The sequence below is a fragment of the Papio anubis genome, chromosome 19, assembly GCF_008728515.1.
Source record: "Papio anubis isolate 15944 chromosome 19, Panubis1.0, whole genome shotgun sequence".
Taxonomy (NCBI): Eukaryota; Metazoa; Chordata; class Mammalia; order Primates; family Cercopithecidae; genus Papio; species Papio anubis.
This window is the reverse complement of record NC_044994.1, coordinates 10364318-10383867: the sequence shown is the minus strand read 5'-3', so window position 1 is coordinate 10383867 and position 19550 is coordinate 10364318. Positions and strand designations below refer to the sequence as shown.

At 40.3% G+C, this 19550-nt stretch overlaps 1 protein-coding gene across 6 annotated transcripts in view; it reads right to left on the bottom strand.

The window, feature by feature from the left end:
* Positions 1-19550, bottom strand: part of LPIN2 (lipin 2) — a 94576-nt gene that overhangs the window by 14309 nt on the left and 60717 nt on the right. For all 6 annotated transcript variants that reach the window (XM_009192473.4, XM_009192471.4, XM_009192470.4 and 3 more), the window contains exons 4-9: positions 18035-18336; positions 10677-10784; positions 9545-9668; positions 7770-8115; positions 4463-4562; positions 1094-1281 (exon numbers count right to left, since the gene is read on the bottom strand). In XM_009192473.4, coding sequence (XP_009190737.1) covers positions 1094-1281; positions 4463-4562; positions 7770-8115; positions 9545-9668; positions 10677-10784; positions 18035-18336 — 1168 coding nt within the window. The remainder of the gene's footprint in view (positions 1-1093; positions 1282-4462; positions 4563-7769; positions 8116-9544; positions 9669-10676; positions 10785-18034; positions 18337-19550) is intronic.

Below are 19550 nucleotides of genomic sequence, written 5' to 3'. Positions count from 1 at the left end.
CCATTTCTGCCTCTTCCAATAAACTCTACCAGACTACGTCACCAATATTTAAAACAAAGGTGTAACTTTTATATTTTACATATTTTGTATTTCTCATTCCCTCACATATAATTTTTTAAACTGAACATTTAGGAGGATTACAAAAAGAATGTGACCTATTTAACTTTGTCCCTAGAATGAACCACAGGCCATATCACACTTTAAATTTCTTGCAAAATATAAAGCAAACAATGAAGAGACAGAGAAGACACATAATGAGCTTCCTGTGACCCTGGAAAGGAACGACTTCAGGAACACATGGTCCTGAGCCTCTGGCCACACAGTCTGCCACATCATGCCTTCAGTTTCTCTAAGGGAAAGGGAAGACAAAAGATGACAGCAGTCATGGAAAGAAAATATTTCCTTAGAAGAAAATCAAACAGGGGCCACAGGCCAAACTGAGAAATACTAAGAAGAGTTCATTTCAAAAAGGAAGGTTAAAAAAAAATGCTGATGAATTGAGGACAGATGCACACGGCACTCAGCCCAGCCTAAACGCGTCCTGACATCTCTGCTAAACTCCCTCTCGACTCCTGAGCAAGCTTTACTCTCGTGGGCCAACCCTCCAGCTTTATACAGGAAGTAATCCTCCTAATTTTTGCCAGAAAGACCCTTTACTCAGCGGACAATCAATTTTCTACAACTTCAGGGCCCTATATTCATGTCTAAGGCCCAGTGCTTTCCAGAAGGGCAGCTGGGCCCCACTCCCACAAAAGTTTCAGTAACTTTACAGACGGGAAAACTGGTGCAGTGTGATGATCCCACCCTGACGGCTCCGAAAACACGGTGGCCTGATAACTCCCAACCTCTTAATTTGAAATTAGAGCCTTTAAGGACACACTACCTCAAAGCCACCCCATAAACAGGTGTCAATTAAGACCTTAAATGAGGGTGTAAGGGTCTGACATTACAGAATATACCTGTTACCTGCACAAAATCACTAAAGAACTTACATATCCTGAAACGGCAGGATATTGCTTACATGGCAAGTTTTAACCAAGTGATGACCAGACTGCTCTCTGAAAGGAAGACGGGATACCAACACCCAACGTACCTTTTGAAATTTCTCCATTTTCACTGAGGCCCCCGCAAAGGGAGAGGGTAACGTCAGGCAAGTCCATGGCAGAATCTGAGAGACACTCAGTGCCGCTATCTGCAGCTGCGCTTCCCACAGACTGTGGGGACTGGGAGCCGGAGAGTGTGTCAGACTCAGGCCACTGCCTGGAGCCGGGCTCCGATTCACTGTGGGCAGGGGATGGGGAAAAAGATCTGCATTATTACAACTCCTTGAATTCCTGGTTTACTGCATGGTTCTCTGGGGGCTCAAACCAAATAACACATCCCCTAAAAAGAACAGATGGACATACAATCAGGCATAACTTTTCTTAGGTAGGGTTTAGAATTGTATCATAAATGACATTAAAGATAACCTAATATAGTACTAGTGAGAAAGTGTGAAAATATGTCACAAAATCACTACGGTCATTCACAATAATGCAAACATTTCAACTATGGCCTTTCTGATTTTTAATTAAAGGAGTAAAATAGTTATAAGTATTTATTTACATTTCCATGATGAAAATGACAGGGTAATTAAGAAAATCTGATGCTTGGAAACCTTTGATCCTAACGTCCTAGAAAAAGCTGTGGCACTTTACACATCCTGTAGAAAATTACTGTAGTCCAAGGTTATATTCTTTAAAAACTAAGGCTTTCCTAAGTTCGCCTGTCACCTCACAAAGAAAGAAGGGGAAATTCAACGAGCAAATTCTCCAGGGGCAAGACCCACCCAGAAAAAGAAACGCAGTGAGAAATAAACTGGATATCCATAACTGTCCTTCCAGGAGCTAAAGGTGAGGTTCCTGAATATTTTCATTTTTCAAGATAAGGCACAGAAGCCAGGTTTCAGAAGGTGATCAAGGGAAACCTTATGCAATTAAGTGCAAATATGAGAGCGAACAATCACGAACGGCACAGCATCTTAAGTCTCATGGTCACCAATGCTTACTACTCTATACCCTTTCAACAGGTATTTCAGCTCACATTTTAGATATTGAGAATTTTCAAATTCACTTATTTTATTCAAAAAGCCAGTATTTTTTATATTGATTTAAAAAAACAATGACCCAGCGGTTTACTCACTCTTTCCAACAAATCTCATCTTTGAGCAGTAGGTGGCAGCAGACTACAGATATGTTGTAACTAAACAGTTTCAAAAGCTGTTTTGCATTTGAATCAACAAAAAAAATTCAGGTTTTTGGATATTTTTTTCTCTTAATAGCAATGCACACTCACACCCTCAAGATTGAGATTAATTGGACTGACAGAATGTTCTCACTGGAAACAGAAAATCAGCAGAACTGTTGTTATACTGGAGGTAAGGGGCAAGGGCCAACCCTTCTGTGTTCACCGCACCTGTGTCCTCTTTCTCTGGGGCACACGGCAAGGCCCGCCTGCAGTCAGGTGTGGCCACGTGAGCACATGACCAAGCCGTGAATAAGGGATACGTGGTGCCCCTCCCCAGGGGCCCTCTCCTACGCGTTGCTCATTCCTTTCTCTGCTGCCCGTAAACTCTGGACTGAGACCCCAAGGGGATGGGAGAGCCTCAAGGTGAAAGGAGCCTGTGTTCCTGAATCCCTATGGGCAAGGTCTCCCCTGAAACACCAACGCAGCACGTTCTCACAGGGGCAAGAAACAAAATTCCATCGCGGTAGCCAACAAGATCAGGGGTTCCACCTCTACAGCAGTTAGTGTCACCCCAACCAGTAACAACATCTACAAACGTGGGGATGCCATCTGACTCAGGATGCCACCGAATACAAAAGTGTGTGATTTATACTAAAGGTCAGTGATAATTACCAATATTGTACATTTGGTAATGAAGATGGTAAGGATCACGACATGACTATGCTTATATGGATTACAAGAGTCTCACTCACTATCTTTAAATATTTATGAAATGTTTCAAGAAGTAGTTAATGAGGTAAGAAGCTTCCTTAGCGCATGGACAGTGACTGTGAACAGGTAAATTACAGTAGTGTGGAGTAAGATATCACCACCTTAGTTACTCTCCTCACTTTTTAAAAGAGAAACTAAGACATATACTTAAGGAATACCAATATAAATGATTAAGGCCTGGGAAATGTGGGGAAAAGGTGGTAATTCTATGACAGCTTATATTTGAACTTTCCTACTGTTAAAATAAAGCCGCTTCAGTGTTTCACCTTCAAAAAATCCAACTATTACTTCAAATGAAGTAGATATGTTGAGATAAATTTAGGACAGAGCTAGAAAGGAGTTTTAAGAATTTTCCCGCCGGGCGCGGTGGCTCAAGCCTGTAATCCCAGCACTTTGGGAGGCCGAGGCGGGTGGATCACGAGGTCAGGAGATCGAGACCATCCTGGCTAACATGGTGAAACCCCGTCTCTACTAAAAATACAAAAAACTAGCCGCGCGTGGTGGCGGGCACCTGTAGTCCCAGCTACTCGGAGGCTGAGGCAGGAGAATGGCGTGAACCTGGGAGGCGGAGCTTGCAGTGAGCCGAGATCGCGCCACTGCACTCCAGCCTGGGTGACACAGCGCGAGACTCCGTCTCAAAAAAAAAAAAAGAATTTTCCCAAAATACCTGTAAACAATTTAAATAGCCTTATGTCAATCCCATCTTTCTATTCCAAATAAAAAACAAAATATACTTTTCAGTAATTCATTACAAGTGTTTAATTATGTGTGCCTATGGCTCGGTATAGTCAAGTCACATTTTCCGTGGAGAAAAGCTGTTTTTTTGTAACCACAGAGTAACAGTTTAATAGAATTCTCCTAAGATTGGAAATGAACTTGGGCAGGCAGTCCAAGTGTATCATATTTGAGGCTCTTATTTGAATTAATTCAAAGGGAAAATGTTGCAGGACAGTGAGGGAGGCTGGGTGACAGCTGTGGGGCTGCAGGGCATGTGGGGAGCACGGGCGGCTGGGGCAGCGCCTCACCAGACCCAGACCCGGCTCAGAAAAGGCTCAGGATCTCAACTCCAAAGGAGTAAAAGCATTCTTTGGAAAACATTTTCAAATAAAGATGTGTTTCTTTTAAAACACAAAATAAAATAAATGCTAAAAAATTTCCCCAAGCATGTTGAGTTTGTATTAACCACTACAGGAAAAGCGAATCAGAAGTCATATACCCTTACGTAGGTTTAACTAGTATCTCTCCTCATTGTATTGAGAATGTCTTCATAAGTAATTATTAATTTCAAGTCACTATATTGAAATAACACATGAACTATTTCTAAATTTTCCAAAACCTGAAGCCATCATCACATTTAGCTAAATGATACCATCATCTTGTTCTTTTTTCCTGAGATAAAATGTTTTACTCTAGAAATAATTAGACTATTTCAGAGCTGTCCTTCAATAAAAAAGGACCACTCTACCTTTTAGGGAAATAAAGAGCTGCAACTTCAGGTTCTAGACCCTTTAAGTCATCAAGGTAAATATCATCAGGTCCTTGGTGCTGGCTTCTTTTGTGAACACCTGTTTAAAAAAAAAATCAGAGGTAAGAATTTAGTTATTCTTCATTTACAGTTTTGCAAAACACACACAGGTTTGCAAACAGTAAGACTGACAGGCAGGATTTGAATAGGGTTTTAATTTTATAGGTGTCAACCAACCTTTTTACTTAGGTTGGTTCTCAGCCATCCATGCCAATAGAAGAGAAGTTCAGTGCTTCATACACATACTTTGATTTTACTTATTTTCTCATTTGCTGTTAATTGAGTAATACTAGCCCCTAAATAATTTATATTTTAATGGTGAAGTCTTTTTTATATTTATAGGTAAGAACAAGCATGACCAAACTTAAGGCAACGACCTGCATTGGGAACGAGGGCATTACTCTAAAACCATGAAGGGAAGGTTGTCTGGGCACAGGATATTCACATGGTGCCCAAGTATCCACCCTGCGTTACCTTCTAACTACAAAAGGACAAAAAACACTTCACAATGGATAGATGCGGCAGATAACATCTTAAATAATCACATTCAGCATTACTATTAGTGGTCATCACGAGATACAATATGAGTACCCAATATATGCAATAAAGTGATCTGCAATTCAAATAATAACTCTAAGCCTCTAGACCTGTACTGCCCACTCTAGTGACCACCAGCCACATGTGGGTACCGAGCATTTAAACTGTTGCTAAAGTGAGGTAAACAAAATTAAGATACTTCATTAATAATTTTATATTGATTCCACAGTAAAATTATATTTTGGATTTATTGGCTTAGATGAAATATATCACTAAACTTAATTTCACCTTATTTTACTTTCTTAAAATCGGCAATGAGATGATTCAAAATGACACGTGATTCATATTCCATTTCCAGCGGGCAGTATGTTCTAGAGCTAACTACCAGTTAAGAAAATACAGGAATGTCACCTTCAAAAAAACAGACAAATCCAGGACATGAGAGAGCCTGGAAGACACTGGCTGGGCTCTTTAAAAGGTTACTATTACGGGTGTAGAGTGGGTACGAGTATATGAGAGAGCGTTCTAAAATAAAAAAGATCAATTAAAAGAAACATAAAAATCAAATGCAACATGTGAACCCTGATGTGATTTTGGCTTGGGAAACACGCCAGCTAAAAAAATATTCTTGGTACAACTAGGGAAATGTAAACATGAATTCTTCAAGATGACAATAGTACTGGGGCAATGCAGAGAATGTTCACATTCTTAGAAGGTATATCCTGGCATATTTAAGAATGAAATGTCATGCCTGCAATTTGTTTTCAAATGTTTTATTAATAAAACAGTGCATGTGGATGAATGGAGAGATGTAGGGAGAGAGGGGTTGAGAAGGAGAGAGGGAAGGCAAAATGTAGAATAAAAAGTAGAGGGGAAAAAGAATGAGGCCAAAGAATAGTAAAAACCACTCAGGGTTCCTGTCTCTAGTCAGATCCTGCACTGTGTGCTAAAGAACAAGGGTCATTAGTTCCAAAAACAAAGCATTTATCCTAAAAGAACCGGATTTCCCTCCTTAACATCTCTTAGAGCAGAACAAATGGCTACAGGCCTTTGGTGGAAGAGCAGGTGCCAAGTTAAGCCACCATTAGCTAGATGGTTGGATTTGACCATGAACACCTTTGACAGTCACATTCTTTCATTTTGGATAAATTATTTCTGAGTGACCTTGAAGGTCCATACCTGTAGTGAATATGTATTCAGTTGGTTTATAATTACCTAATATTTGGCGCTAGAATTTTTTTTTTAAGTGAAATAGGTAGCTGGCTATATATGATGTTGGGTAATTTTAGGGAAGGTTTCACACTTTCCTAAAAATAGGATCCAAGGCCAGGATTCTGAGTATGTCTGTTCTGACTCTTACTGTACCGAGTAGTGATGGTTGGCTTTTTATTTTCAAATAGTAAGGATGTTCTGATTGATTAAACTTGTGTTCCAAAAGTGAGGAAGAACTGTTGAACCAGGAGTTGGATGTTTTCGTTACCTATTTTATTTTTTTTTGAGACAGAGTCTCATTCTGTCACACGGATTAGAGTGCAGTGGTGCAATCATAGCTCACTGCAGTCTTGACCTCCCTGGGCTCAGGTGATTAGAATAATTTTTAAGGTAATTTTTATTATTATTATTTTTGAGACAGGGTCTGGCATGGGGTGGCGTGATCTTGGCTCACTGCAACCTCTGCCCCAGGGCTCAAGCGATCTTCCCACCTCAGCTTGGGTGGGACCACAGACAACGCCACTATGCCAGGCTCAGTTTTCCATGTTTAATAGAGACAGGGTTTCACTGTGTTGCCCAGGCTGATCTTGAAATCCTGAGCTCAAGTGATCTGTCCGCCTCGGCTTCCAAAGTACTGGGATTACAAGTGTGAACCACTGCACCTAGCCTTCTACCTATTTTAAAGGGAAATAATCAGCACAAGAGATCACACCCTCATAATTAGTATGCGTTTACTTTTATCCAATATTACTGCTAAAAACCTACCTAATTTAGCCTCAACTAAGAAGATGTTTCAAGTGAAAACATTTTTTCTCTATTCTAATTTTTTAAGATTCTACTTCACTTTACTGACATACCTAATCAATAAAGTGGTTAATTTTACTCACCGATTGATTACAACTCATTATTTATTTTCTCAGTAAATGCTTCTCAAGAACCCACTGAGTAGCAACAGTCGGGAGACAGGAGTGCGAAAGTCAGGCCCTGCTCCAACTGGACTTTCCAGGGGGACGCCATGGAAAGCAATTGTAAGAAAGTGAGTGATGGGCCTGGGCACGGTGACTCACACCTGTAATCCTAGCACTTTGGGAGGCCGAGGCGGGCAGATCCACCTGAGGTCAGGAGTTCGAGACCAGCCTGGCCAACATGGTGAAATGCCATATCTACTAAAAATACAAAAAATCAGCTGGGGATGATGACGTGTGCCTGTAACTCCAGCTACTCAGGAGGCTAAGGCAGGAGAACTGCTTGACCCCAGGAGGCAGAGGTTGCAGTGAGCCAAGATCACGCCAATTGCACTCCAGCCTGGGCAACAAGAGCAAAACTCCAGCTAAAAAAAAAAAAAAAAAAAAAAAAAAGAAAAAGAAAAAGAAAGTGTGCGATGGGTTTTGACTGGTGAGTACAAATACAGAGGCACCCATCACATGTTATGTGGAACACTGAAATAATTTGCCATCTAATTTGAGAGTACCTGGAGCCAAATTAAACAAATGATTACCTTTCTTCTTTGACGGCGAGTCTACTTTAGCTGCCGGTTTGGATTCTGAGGGCGCCTCCGCTAAGGTTGGGTTGGGAAGGTGGTCTGCATCTAACATAGATGAAATCTGAGGACTCTCAAGAGGAGGTTCGAGAAGCTCTGCCACAGACGTTGGGTCGCTCATCTGTGTACCCAGGGCTCTCGGTCTGGGCTTCACTATGGTACAGACAGTGTCTTCCATGGAAGCATCCTTCTCAACTTCACTTATAAGGCTGTCCTCACTGGGAATTACCCGAAAATGGGTATTTTCTGATGGTGTAATTGTAGCTGTCCTAGGATGATGGTCAGATCGTTCTCTTTTGCTGACCTAAAAAAGTTAAATTATTTAAAAATTAAACTACTTTCAGGGTATTTGTTAGAATCTGGCAATGTGTTCATTCTATTTTTAACTTAACACATTCATTAAATATCTTACTTTGTAACATGTAAAAATTCCATAATAAAGTGAGAAAAACTAATAATTGCATTTTGCTCAATATCGTGATACTTATAAATGTTCTGACCGGGCACGGTGGCTCACGCCTATAATCCCAGCACTTTGGGAGGCCAAGGCAGGCAGATCACTTGAGGTCAGGAGTTTGAGATTAGCCTGGCCAACAGGATGAAATCCTGTCTCTACTAAAAATACAAAAATCATCCAGGCATGGTGGCAGGGGCCTGTAATCTCAGCTACTCAGGAGGCTGAGGCAAGATAATTGCTTGAACCTGGGAGATGGAGGTTGCAGTGAGCCGAGATGGCCCCACTACATTCCAGCCTAGGTGACAGAGCAAGGCTCTATCTCAAAAAAAAAACGTATACATTAAATGTTCTACTGAAAAGTTATACTGGAGAAGACTGAGGAAACTGACAATTTTCAGTTACTAAGAAGTAAAAAATACTCATTTTGGCGGAGAAAACTAAATGAAAATTTAGCCCTCCTTGGACCACATTAAGGCTCTGTTAAAACAGTGTAAAAGTGGCAAGTCTAAATTCGATCACAAATATAAGCAAAATGTATGTTTAAAAAACCTAAATTCAACAGAAGATCTAAACATTGTCTCTCTCAAGAAATTTATCTTCCCAGTTCTTTCTTCTTTCATTATGAGCTGGCAAAAAAAGGTTTAACAACTTCTTGTTTAAAATTTCAGTGTTGGCTGGGGATGGTGGCTCACACCTGTAATCCCAGCACTCTAGAGAGGCCAAGGCAGAAGGATCTCTTGAGCCCAGGAGTTTGAGATCGGACCAAGCTGTTATAGTGAGACCTTGTCTCTACAAAAAATAAAAACTAAAAAATTAACTGGGTGTGGGAGCACACATCTGCAGTCTCAACTACTTGAAAGTCTGGTGTGGGAGAATCACCTGAGTCCAGGAGGTTGAGGCTGCAGTGAGCTTTGGCTGTACCCACTGCTCTCCAGCCTGGGTGACAGAGCAAGAACCCTGTCTCCAAAAAAATAAAAAATAAAAATGCAGTGTGAAAATTTTAGTTTAAGGTGTCTTTTAAAATTTCCTTATAATAACTGACAATCATTATTATTCAGTAAATAGAAATATACACAAAATACTGCTGAATTCCTTCGGTTGCAAATATATAGTCCAAACGTTACAAAAAATGTTAACTTTGAATTTACTTTTATGACATGAGAGCACTATCATTTACATTCACGAGAGCTCAGTCAGAAACTGCCTCCTTTACTGGGTGGAGGGAGTCTTCACTTGTTTAATCAGACACTTTCCACAGGCAAGTAAACCCTAGTACCTTGGTGGACTCTGGGAATCCGCCCCACGTCCACTCCATGTGAGACTCTGATCGGAGCAGGCTCTCAGCAGGTTTCACCTCCAGCTCGGAATCACTCTTAGGACACACCGTCTGGGGATAGGTGCTGCAAACAGAACAAAGACACATGATGACTTGAAAGTCGGGAAACCTTCAGTGTTGCTGAGCCTGACAGATGAAAAGAAACAAATGTGAATCTATCGACTTTATCCTGCATATATAAAAACTCCACGGAAGGGAAGATCCAGTATTTCTTCCACTTGAGTTCTTTAATAATACTAAAAATGACATCAACTAGTACTTAAGAGGACTTACCAGGTCCTTTGTAAACACTGCATATTCATAATCTCATTTGCTTTTCACAAGAAGTCAATGAGAAGGAAGATAATTTTGTAGGCTAAGGGAGAGCAGGCAAACTAACGTAACACCCGCGGATTTGATTGCAGAATAAACAGTTATGGCTATACTTTTTTTTCCACTATATTATTCAGTTACAGCCAACAGTTGACACTAAAAGATGAGAATTTTTAACAATTGTAGATGAGTGGGCACAATGTCTCATGTCTGTAATCCCAGTGCTTTGGGAGGCCAAGATGAGAGGATCACCTGAGGCCAGGAGTTCAAGAATAGCCTGGGCAAAACAGCGAGACTCTGTCTCTACAAAAAATTTAAAACTTAGCTGAGCACAGTGGTGCATGCCTGTAGTCCCAGTTACTCAGGAGGCTGAGGTAGGAGGATCACGGGAGCCCAGGGGTTTAAGGCTGCAGTGAACTATGAGTGTGCCACTGCACTCCAGCCTGGGCAACAGAGCGAGACCTTGTCTCTACTAAAAAGAAAAAGAAAAAGAAAAAAAAAAAAAAAAACTGTAGATGGCTAAATTCCATGCTGATTATACAGATCCACAACTGGCCAACACTGTTAGAGTAAGTCAGATCAAATTTAGAAATAAAATAATCATTGAGAGAAAAGATTCATATTTATGTTAAAAGTAAACATTCAGTTCCTCGGCTGTGTGAGAGAAACGGGAAATATCATTACTACAGATTAACAGAAAAGCTAATTAATACATCCTCCTTCCTCTTTCAAGAAACCAAGAAACTTCAAAGATACTTACGTCTCTAAAGGGGACCAATCTCCGTCGGATAAGGGGTAATGATCCCCAGAATGGAAAAGCAAAGGCTCTTTACATTCTTCTTCTTTCAAGGAAGCATTTGAAGATCCTCTATGAAAGGAGAAACCAAAGAAAGGCAGGAACGATGACATTCTTGTCAGCTTTAAAAGATCCCCCAAACCTACTGATACTACAAACAATAAAAATGAAGAGGGGTAAATGATGACTAACTCTCTTTAAAATATATGAAGGAGAAGGGGGGATACACCACTGCCACCCACTATAAAACACCACAATCACTATTCACATGTGGAATGAATAGGGGGAGGACAAAAGAGAAATGTGATTTCTTTTTTCCATCCCTTAAGTGATTCAAAGGCTAAAAGAAAACTAAGGCTTTATGACTGTTTCATTCAATCCTTACAAAATGAGGTAATATTTCATTGTAGATATTAAGTAATCAAGGATCCAGAGAAATTTAGTAACTTGCTCAAAGTCAAAAAGCCAGGAAGTAGTTGGATTCAAAACAAGTAAGCCCTTATTCTTTCCACTGCTCTCCCCTTTCTACTGAATACATTTGAAAATGTTTGAATATTAGCTAAAGACAAACAAGATCTATGGCTCAAAATTTTAAAAATACCCTAAACTCTTAAAACCTCAGGACTAATTTTCTTCTTTGTTTGGCCCAAGGATTATCTGAGGTTTCCTTTACTTGAAATCTACAAGATGTGAAGATGTGAGGAAGACGATACAAAAATGACAAATGCTTTTAAGATGCATAAAAGGACCTTGGGTAGGGGTTGCACTAATGCTAATAAGGTTTTAATCAATTTACCTGTTGGTTTCTTAAATTTGCAGAGTTACTATAACTACCTTGCCATATAACCTTGAAAACATCCCTCAGAAGCACTGTGGACCCCCGTTTTCATCTTTAGTTGGAAATTTATCATTTGTCCTGTCTACTTCAGAGTCAATGTGAGAGTTACATGGTGTAGCATGTTGAAATCTCTGAAAAGTAAAAAGAAAGGCACAAAGAAAAACTCTGGCTGGGCACAATGGCTCATCCCAGCACTTCGGAAAGCCGAGGCAGGTGGACCATGACGTCAGGGGTTCAAGACCAGCCTGGCCAAGATGGTGAAACCCTGTCTCTACTAAAAATACAAAAATTACCCCGGTATGGTAGCAGGCACCTGTAATCCCAGCTACTTGGGAGGCTGAGGCAGAGAACTGCTTGAACCCAGGAGGCGGAGGTTGCAGTGAGCAGAGATCACACCACTGCACTCCAGCCTGGGTAACAGAGAGACTCCATCTCAAAAACAAACAAACAAAACTTTGCAAAGCATAAAGTGCTATATTATACGAGTTTAAAGGCTTCTTATAGTCAATTCAATGTTCTAATAGGACAGATAATAAATGTAAATGAGAATATCCACACTTAGTTTGCTGGACTAAAAACAGGGATAGAAAACCAGGTTATTTTTTTAACATTACTTTTCCTTTCTATCTTTTTTTTTTTTTTTTTTTTTTTTTTTTGAGACGGAGTCTCGCTCTGTCGCCCAGGCTGGAGTGCAGTGACACGATCTTGGCTCACTGCAAGCTCCGCCTCCCGGGTTCATGCCATTCTCCTGCCTCAGCCTCCCCAGTAGCTGGAACTACAGGCACCCGCCACCTCGCCCGGCTAATTTTTTCTATGTTTTAGTAGAGACAGGGTTTCACTATGTTAGCCAGGATGGTCTCGATCTCCTGACCTCATGATCCGCCCGTCTCGGCCTCCCAAAGTGCTGGGATTACAAGCTCTTCCTTTATATCTTAATTTAACATACTCTTATTTACCACTAACTGTGACATGTTAATAGTTTTTCCATATAGCTTAATCTTTTAATTTAAGGTTTTCCTAACTCTGATCTTCTCTTCTCTAGGGCCTTACTCCGGCATACCACTCATTCAAGGGGAGAAAACATATGCCTGAGAAAGACATCTAGGAAAAAGTACTCTATTTTTCAATAAAGGAATATCAAAAGGCAAATTTTCCCTTGAGAAAGGGAAAATCAGGTTTGTGAATGGTCCTTATTTGCCCACTCCGAAAGGACACATCAGCTTCAGCCATCACTATCCATATGTGAAAGTGGTCTGAAAAGAACCACGCAAAAGTCACACAAATTTCTAACCGAAATTTTTATATTACAAATATTTTACTTACTGGATCATGCTTCACTGCAGTATAAAAGGTAAGCCAAGAAGAATTCAGCAAAGCAAACAGGATTTAGTAAAATATTGAAACAGCAATCAGGTACCACCTGAATACACAGCCCCAGGAAGACAAGAGATGGCCTTTTTTGGTCATATCCTGACAAAAATACAGCACCATTAGTCTAGGCCCACTACAGTGACAGAAAAGTTTTATGTTGAGATCCCTTTCAGTCCTAATATTCTTTTATTAAAATAGGAATTCTAGAAACCTGTTATGAAGTTTCAAAATGGCAGGTATGCCTTAGAACAGGGACCTGCAAAGCAAACCATGACAGAGTAACAACTAAGCACGTAGCATGAGGCTACAGTGGAGCGCACATAGTAGAACGTGAAGACAACAGCACAAGACTGACTCTGTTTGTAAAACACAGGAGTGCTAGTACATCAGAACTGAGCAAAAGAGGTAAACGGTGACTTTCCGTCAGGGCTGGGGGCTCGGAGGCTGAGGTTCACAGCCAGTGTGAACGTGGCACTCCAGCCCTCACAGATGTGCTACAACATCACATCTTTCAAATTCCGCATCATTATCTAAGCCTAACATTTTTCCAATTCAAAAGCTAACGGAGATTACATGGATGTATATGACTGCCAAAATGCACTGAACCGCACACTTACAGTCTGTGAATACTGCTGCGTGTAAATTATATCTCAGTTTTTTTTAAGTGAGAAAAAAAATCAATTGAATGCTAAAATAGCCTGAATTATTTATGTGGGATCAATTTTAGGTGCACCATGAATTTTAAACTATTTCACTGGTAGTACGTAATAGATAAATGGGGTTGCTAACCACCATAACCAAAGATCACTAACTCTGTTAACAACATCTAGCGGCAACCTTAGCACAGTACTACTAGTCAATGAATTTCAGCGTGGCTAATAATCTCAGTTGGCACTTGGATACAGAGCATTTCCCATAAAACAAATGGAGCCCTGCAATACTTCTCTCTGTGTTCTGTGTCAGAAACGAAGGAGAGAAAAAAGGCAGGGAGCATCTGTAAGATCCATGTCACTCTGAGTATCTACACTCACCCCAGAAGAACATGGAGGGTTCTCTAGAAGCCAGTTATTGGTCGGTAGATGAAGTATGCAGATCATCAGAGCAGTAGGTGCACTCTGTGAAAAGTCTCAGGCTCCCTGGATTTAGCTCCCAGACGCCACCTTTTAGTAGGTCTGCTTTAGTGGATTACAAGTTGAGACCTTTCTGCTGGTCTGATGTTGAGCCTCCATTTTTGCTATTGCTTGGTATTTGAAATTATTTCCATGAGTGGCATGTTTCATATATTTGCACTCAAGATTATGCTAGAACACCATCCAATATGCAGAGTCTCTTCCCTCCAAAAGGCTACACATGCCTAGGTGCAATGTTTTAAATCTCTCTCACACACACACATTCGTCCATCCTCTAGAAGGACAAACAAGGCTTCTGTTAGATTTAAGCCTAACGCCCATCTTTAGGAGGCGAGGGAGACTTACTAGGTACAGTTTAAACAAAGCCCTGTATAGTTTAAAGCTCTCCAATTTCCAGAAATGAGTTTCTTCCAGCTGTGCTATAGCAATCTGCTTTAAAAATGATTCCCTCTTCCATCTGCCTCCTTCGAGGAGCCTCAATTAACCTTAATTCTATTATTAACAAAATTCTTGAAAAGTAAAGAGTTTAAACGAAATGCCATTCTCTTTTGTCAAAACAAAAGAGAAGCCTATTTTGTGCATTTATCTTCTCTGGAAAAATAATTTCTTTTCTAAATGGTAGGGGCTGAGGAGAATATGCTATAGGAAAGCTGCAAATTCCGCAACGCCACAGAATTCCTAGTCCTTACAACTGCAAAAGCAATTGACTTCCTATTCTTTTTCTCTTAGATTCTGAACACGTTGTTTCATATGCTGTTAATGACCATAAATAGCTTCCCTCAAATAATGTTAGAGTCTAGGTGCTGAGCTGACAGGGGCCTTGTGAAGGCCTCTTCCATCCTCTCACTTTATAGATTAAGAAACCAAGGCCCTGAGTGATGAAGAGGCCACTGTTCTACAATCTATAATGGGCCCAGTCTGTCTACCTTTTAGCTCAGTGCTCATTTCAGAATACAACCTGAATTTTCACAGATGTTTACATTTTGTTTTCTTTTTTTAAAGTCCTAATTTCTGTTGGCTGTATTATTTAAGCAGATTCTATTTTAAGGAAATTTCAGGGAAGAGTTCCTCCCGGTGGCAGCATCTACTATTCCACGGTAACCTAAAGAAAAAGCAAACCACCAACCTCCTGAAAATGACTGCAAGCCCCTAGCTTACACGTGTTGTGACATGCCTGCTTACCAAGCCAGCAAGGTGCTGGCTTAGAGATAGGCTGGCAGCCATTCACACCTGTCAACCAAATCAGTACACAGTGGATACAGCCTTTCACACCATCTGGAAAAACAAGGTATGTACTAATATTTCTGCAATGCATTGGCTTACAATATTCATTTACAAATTCCTTTAGAATAATGATTCTTGTACAATTTAGTAGGGAACTTGGCATATGCTTTAGAGATATTTTTTTAATTCCCAAGCTATAGGTTGTTCAGGAATTCTCAACTTTGCTCTATTATGTCTAACAAAGGACACACGTCAACAAAATTTTAAGGCAAAAGCATTACTTCAGTGCTCTTTTTGGTAGATCTTAGAAGAATTTTAGTTGGTAAAAATATTTTCAGGAACGAAGCACTTCTGGGAGCATTACAAGGCTGATCCTAATAAAATTTAAGATGTGTAAGCATTTCAAGTTTTTCTCAAAAGAATACATGTTTCTTGCCCATCTATACATTTTACTATATATAAGACAAAACTTTTAAAGGAATTTTTATATATATATATATACACACACACACACACATATATATATTATTTTTTTTAAAGATGGAGTCTTTCTCTGTCACCCAGGCTGGAGGGCAGTGGTGTGATCTCGGGTCACTGTAACCTCTGCCTCCCAGGTTCAAGTGATTCTCCTGCCTCAGCCTCCCGAGTAATTAGCCTGCCACCATACCCAGCTAATTTTTGTATTTTTAGTAGAGATGGGGTTTCACCATGTTGGCCAGGCTGGTCTCCAACTCCTGACCTCAGGTGATCCTCCCACCTTGGCCTCCCAAAGTGCTGGGATTACAGGCACGAGACACTGTGCCCGGCCTTTTTATAATGTTTTTAATATTCCTGAAGTCAAGCAGTAGAAAAGTAAAAATTCTCATACTTTATTCTCCTACAGAAGAGAAGGACAAATAGCCTTTAAAAGACTGAAAGAAGGAAGGAAAAGGACAGGAAGAGTCTCTTTTTAAGAAATTCTGGTACTTTTTATCAGCTTAAATTTCTTTGGGAATCGATGATATATAAAAGTAGAGTTCAGAACATTTATGAAGCAACTCTTCTCGGCTAGTATTTTGACACTGACAAAAAAATTACCGAAATTTATTGATTCATTCAGGATTTTAAAATTTTGTAAATATAGTGTACTCTGGTTTGTAGAGCTTAACATACTTTTCCACTATTGCTTTCCATCTTTTGTTGTTTAGTTCTATTGGAGGAATTCTGCATTCTATCAGAACTGAAATCAAAGTGTTCTATATATTCAGTGCAGGGGGAGTAAGAGAGAACACCACAGACATGACAGCTAGTGAGCAATAAAACAAGAGGAGTAGAACGCAGTTTCATGTATTAAAAATGGCTGTTACTTATAATATCGAATTGTAAAAAATTACTATCAAATGTAGATGTTTAAGATTCAAAATCTAGATTTCAAAATTTTAGAAAATGAAGTTTTATAAAAAAGGGATTATACTATGTTATTCATTAATGCAGTATAATTATAATATACTAATACTATATTAATTAACATTTTTTGCTGGGCTCAGTGGTTCATGCCTGTAATATCAGCACTTTGGGAGGCTGAGCCGAGAGGGTTGCTTGAGGCCAGGAATTTGAGACCAGCCTGGGCAACACAGCAAGACCCCATCTCTACGGAAAATTTTTTAAAACTAGCCCAGTATAGGGGTAAGCACCTACAGTCCTAGCTACTTGGGAGGCTGAAGTGGGAGGACTGCTTGAGTTCGGGAGTTCAAGGTTACAGTGAGCTATGATAGCACCACTGCACTCCAGCCTGGGCAACAGAGGGAGAACCTGTCTCAATTAAAAAAACAAAACAAAACAAAGCATATTTTTTTTTCCTGATTTGACCCATTTAAAACAAAAGACTGGCAAAGAAAACACATACTAGATTGAGGTAGAGTTTACCCTTGATATATACTTGGTTTCCATAACTAGAGAAAGAAATTATTTCCCTCTATTCTAGGATGAAAAACACTTGAACGGCACTGTTTTCCAGGAAGTAGGGTGTGACCTCCTTTCAGCAGATGGGGTGAAAACACACAACTGGACCAGCAGCTCCCTCCACAAATAAAGAGTCTGGAAGTGCAGGGCCACTTGTGGGCAGCAGCTTCTTGTCCAGTAGTCACCAATAAAGAGAATCCCCACCATGGTCCTAGTGCCAAGGTGGCCACTGAGTGGAACAGGTGAAAGAAAACGGTATCTTGAATGAGAAAATGTGTTCTACTCCCAACTGTTACCTTTCAACCCCAAGCAGTGCTGACATGAAAAACGGCATATAATGAGCTCTTCTACAGAGCAGGTAAACAAGCAGCGATCAAGATTGCTCACATAATAAAAAACAAAACTCCTTCCTTTTCAATTCCAATAAAACAAAACTCAACTCCTCAGGAAAAAGATACCAAGCCTAAGGCCACTGGGTAGGGAAATTCCAGAGATGACATTATGTCCAACTGTATCTGCTCACCCAGGGGCAAATCATTAATTCAGATCTTTTGACTTAGAACTTATTTGGCTCCTGGAAACTTTTTTATGGAAAGAAACACACAACTAGTCTGCTACAAATGACATTTCAGTAGTGTATTTGTAGAATAGTGGAAAGGAACAAAGAAACTGCCTTTGCTGCTGGATTCCACAATAAACTGTAAAGGGGGAAAACAAGCCCAAACCTCACACTGTATATCCATAAAACACTGGCAGCTCCTGGCTTTGCATGAACTCTAGGTACCAGCATAAGACCCTTCCCAGGCTGAGAGCCCTACCGTGCTGCCTGGGCCCCCTTGTCATCATCGGAGCTCACGCCTACATCACATGCGTCTTCTGCGGCAGGAGAGGTGGCCTGCTCTTCCTTCTTACTGTCCTGTTTGTATTTCTTTCTCCTTCGTTTTTTCTTTTTCACAGAACTTGGAGTAAAAATTGTCTCTGTTTCCAAGACGTGTGAGATGTCTGAACTCTGAGATGGTGTTTCATCTCCACCCGATTTCACCAAAGGGGTGTCAATATCTTTAAAGAACTGATCTTCAGTAGGAATTGGTGAGGTGGCAAGGTAAGCAGGAAGCTTTTCCTTAAGGAGAATGGAGAAAGAAAAGTTATCCATGACAAACTCGACAGTGAATTAAAGCAGTAATATATTGAATACATAAATTTTCACGGAGGTAAAAAAGAAAATACATATTCCCTAAAGGCAAGAAAGTCCCACTGAACTAAGGAATTGCCTACTGTACTCTGAGGAGGTCTTTCCCTTGTGAGGCCCTAAGTGCTAGCCCACCTGGGAACAGGTAACCGAGTCTGTCTGAAGGAACTGACACGCCAAGTCAGCATGGAACACCCAAAGCCATAATAAAAGCTAAGCCCATTAAATTATTCACAAAGCAAAGATCAAAGCAGCAACAACAATCTCAGGAGGTGTTACAAAGGACTCTCTCAAGAACTCACACAGAACATTCAGAACAGGACAAGTAGAAGGCAGAGATTAGGGACACTGCATCAGACAAAGGGCAGCAGGACAGGTAAGTGACACGAGGATGCAGTGATACAGAGTGGCCAATGCTTACGTTTTGCCAAATTAAGTGGAGAAAGGCAATTAGAGACAATATCCTATAACAAATGACGTTAGTAAATTTTTAAACCATAAAGCATTTATGTTTTAAAAAACAGAAATATTCCTTCTTGTAGGAATTCAAAAGAAGAAAATAACGCCCAATATTTAGAAGCAGTCAAACTCCTAATACTAAATAAATGATCAAGTCTGGTGTTCAGTAAATTTATGTCTTAGCCATTTGTTTCATTCCTTTGTATCATCAGAGGAAATGGAAGGCACATAATAGAGATAAAAATTAACCTCAGGCCGGGCATGGTGGCTCACGCCTGCAATCCCAGCACTTTGGGAGGCCAAGGTGGGCGGATCACCTGAGGTCAGGAGTTTTTGAGACCAACCTGGCTAACATGGTGAAACCCTGTCTCTACTGAAAATACAAAATTAGCTGGGCATGGTGACGCATGCCTGTAATCCCAGCTCCTCAGGAGGCTGAGGCAGAAGAATTGCTTAGACCTGGGAGGGGGAGGTTGCAGTGAGCAGAGATCATGCCACTGTACTCCAGCCTGGGCAACAGAGCAAGACTCCATCTCAAAAACAAACAGCAAAAAATTAACCTCATATAATTTAAAATACTCAAGCTTTTAAACAATAGCTCTGAAAATGTATGGGTTTCTGTAATTGTTTTTTATTAAGCTTTTGAACTCAGCTTTGATAAACATATTACCCTGAAGCTAAAGTTT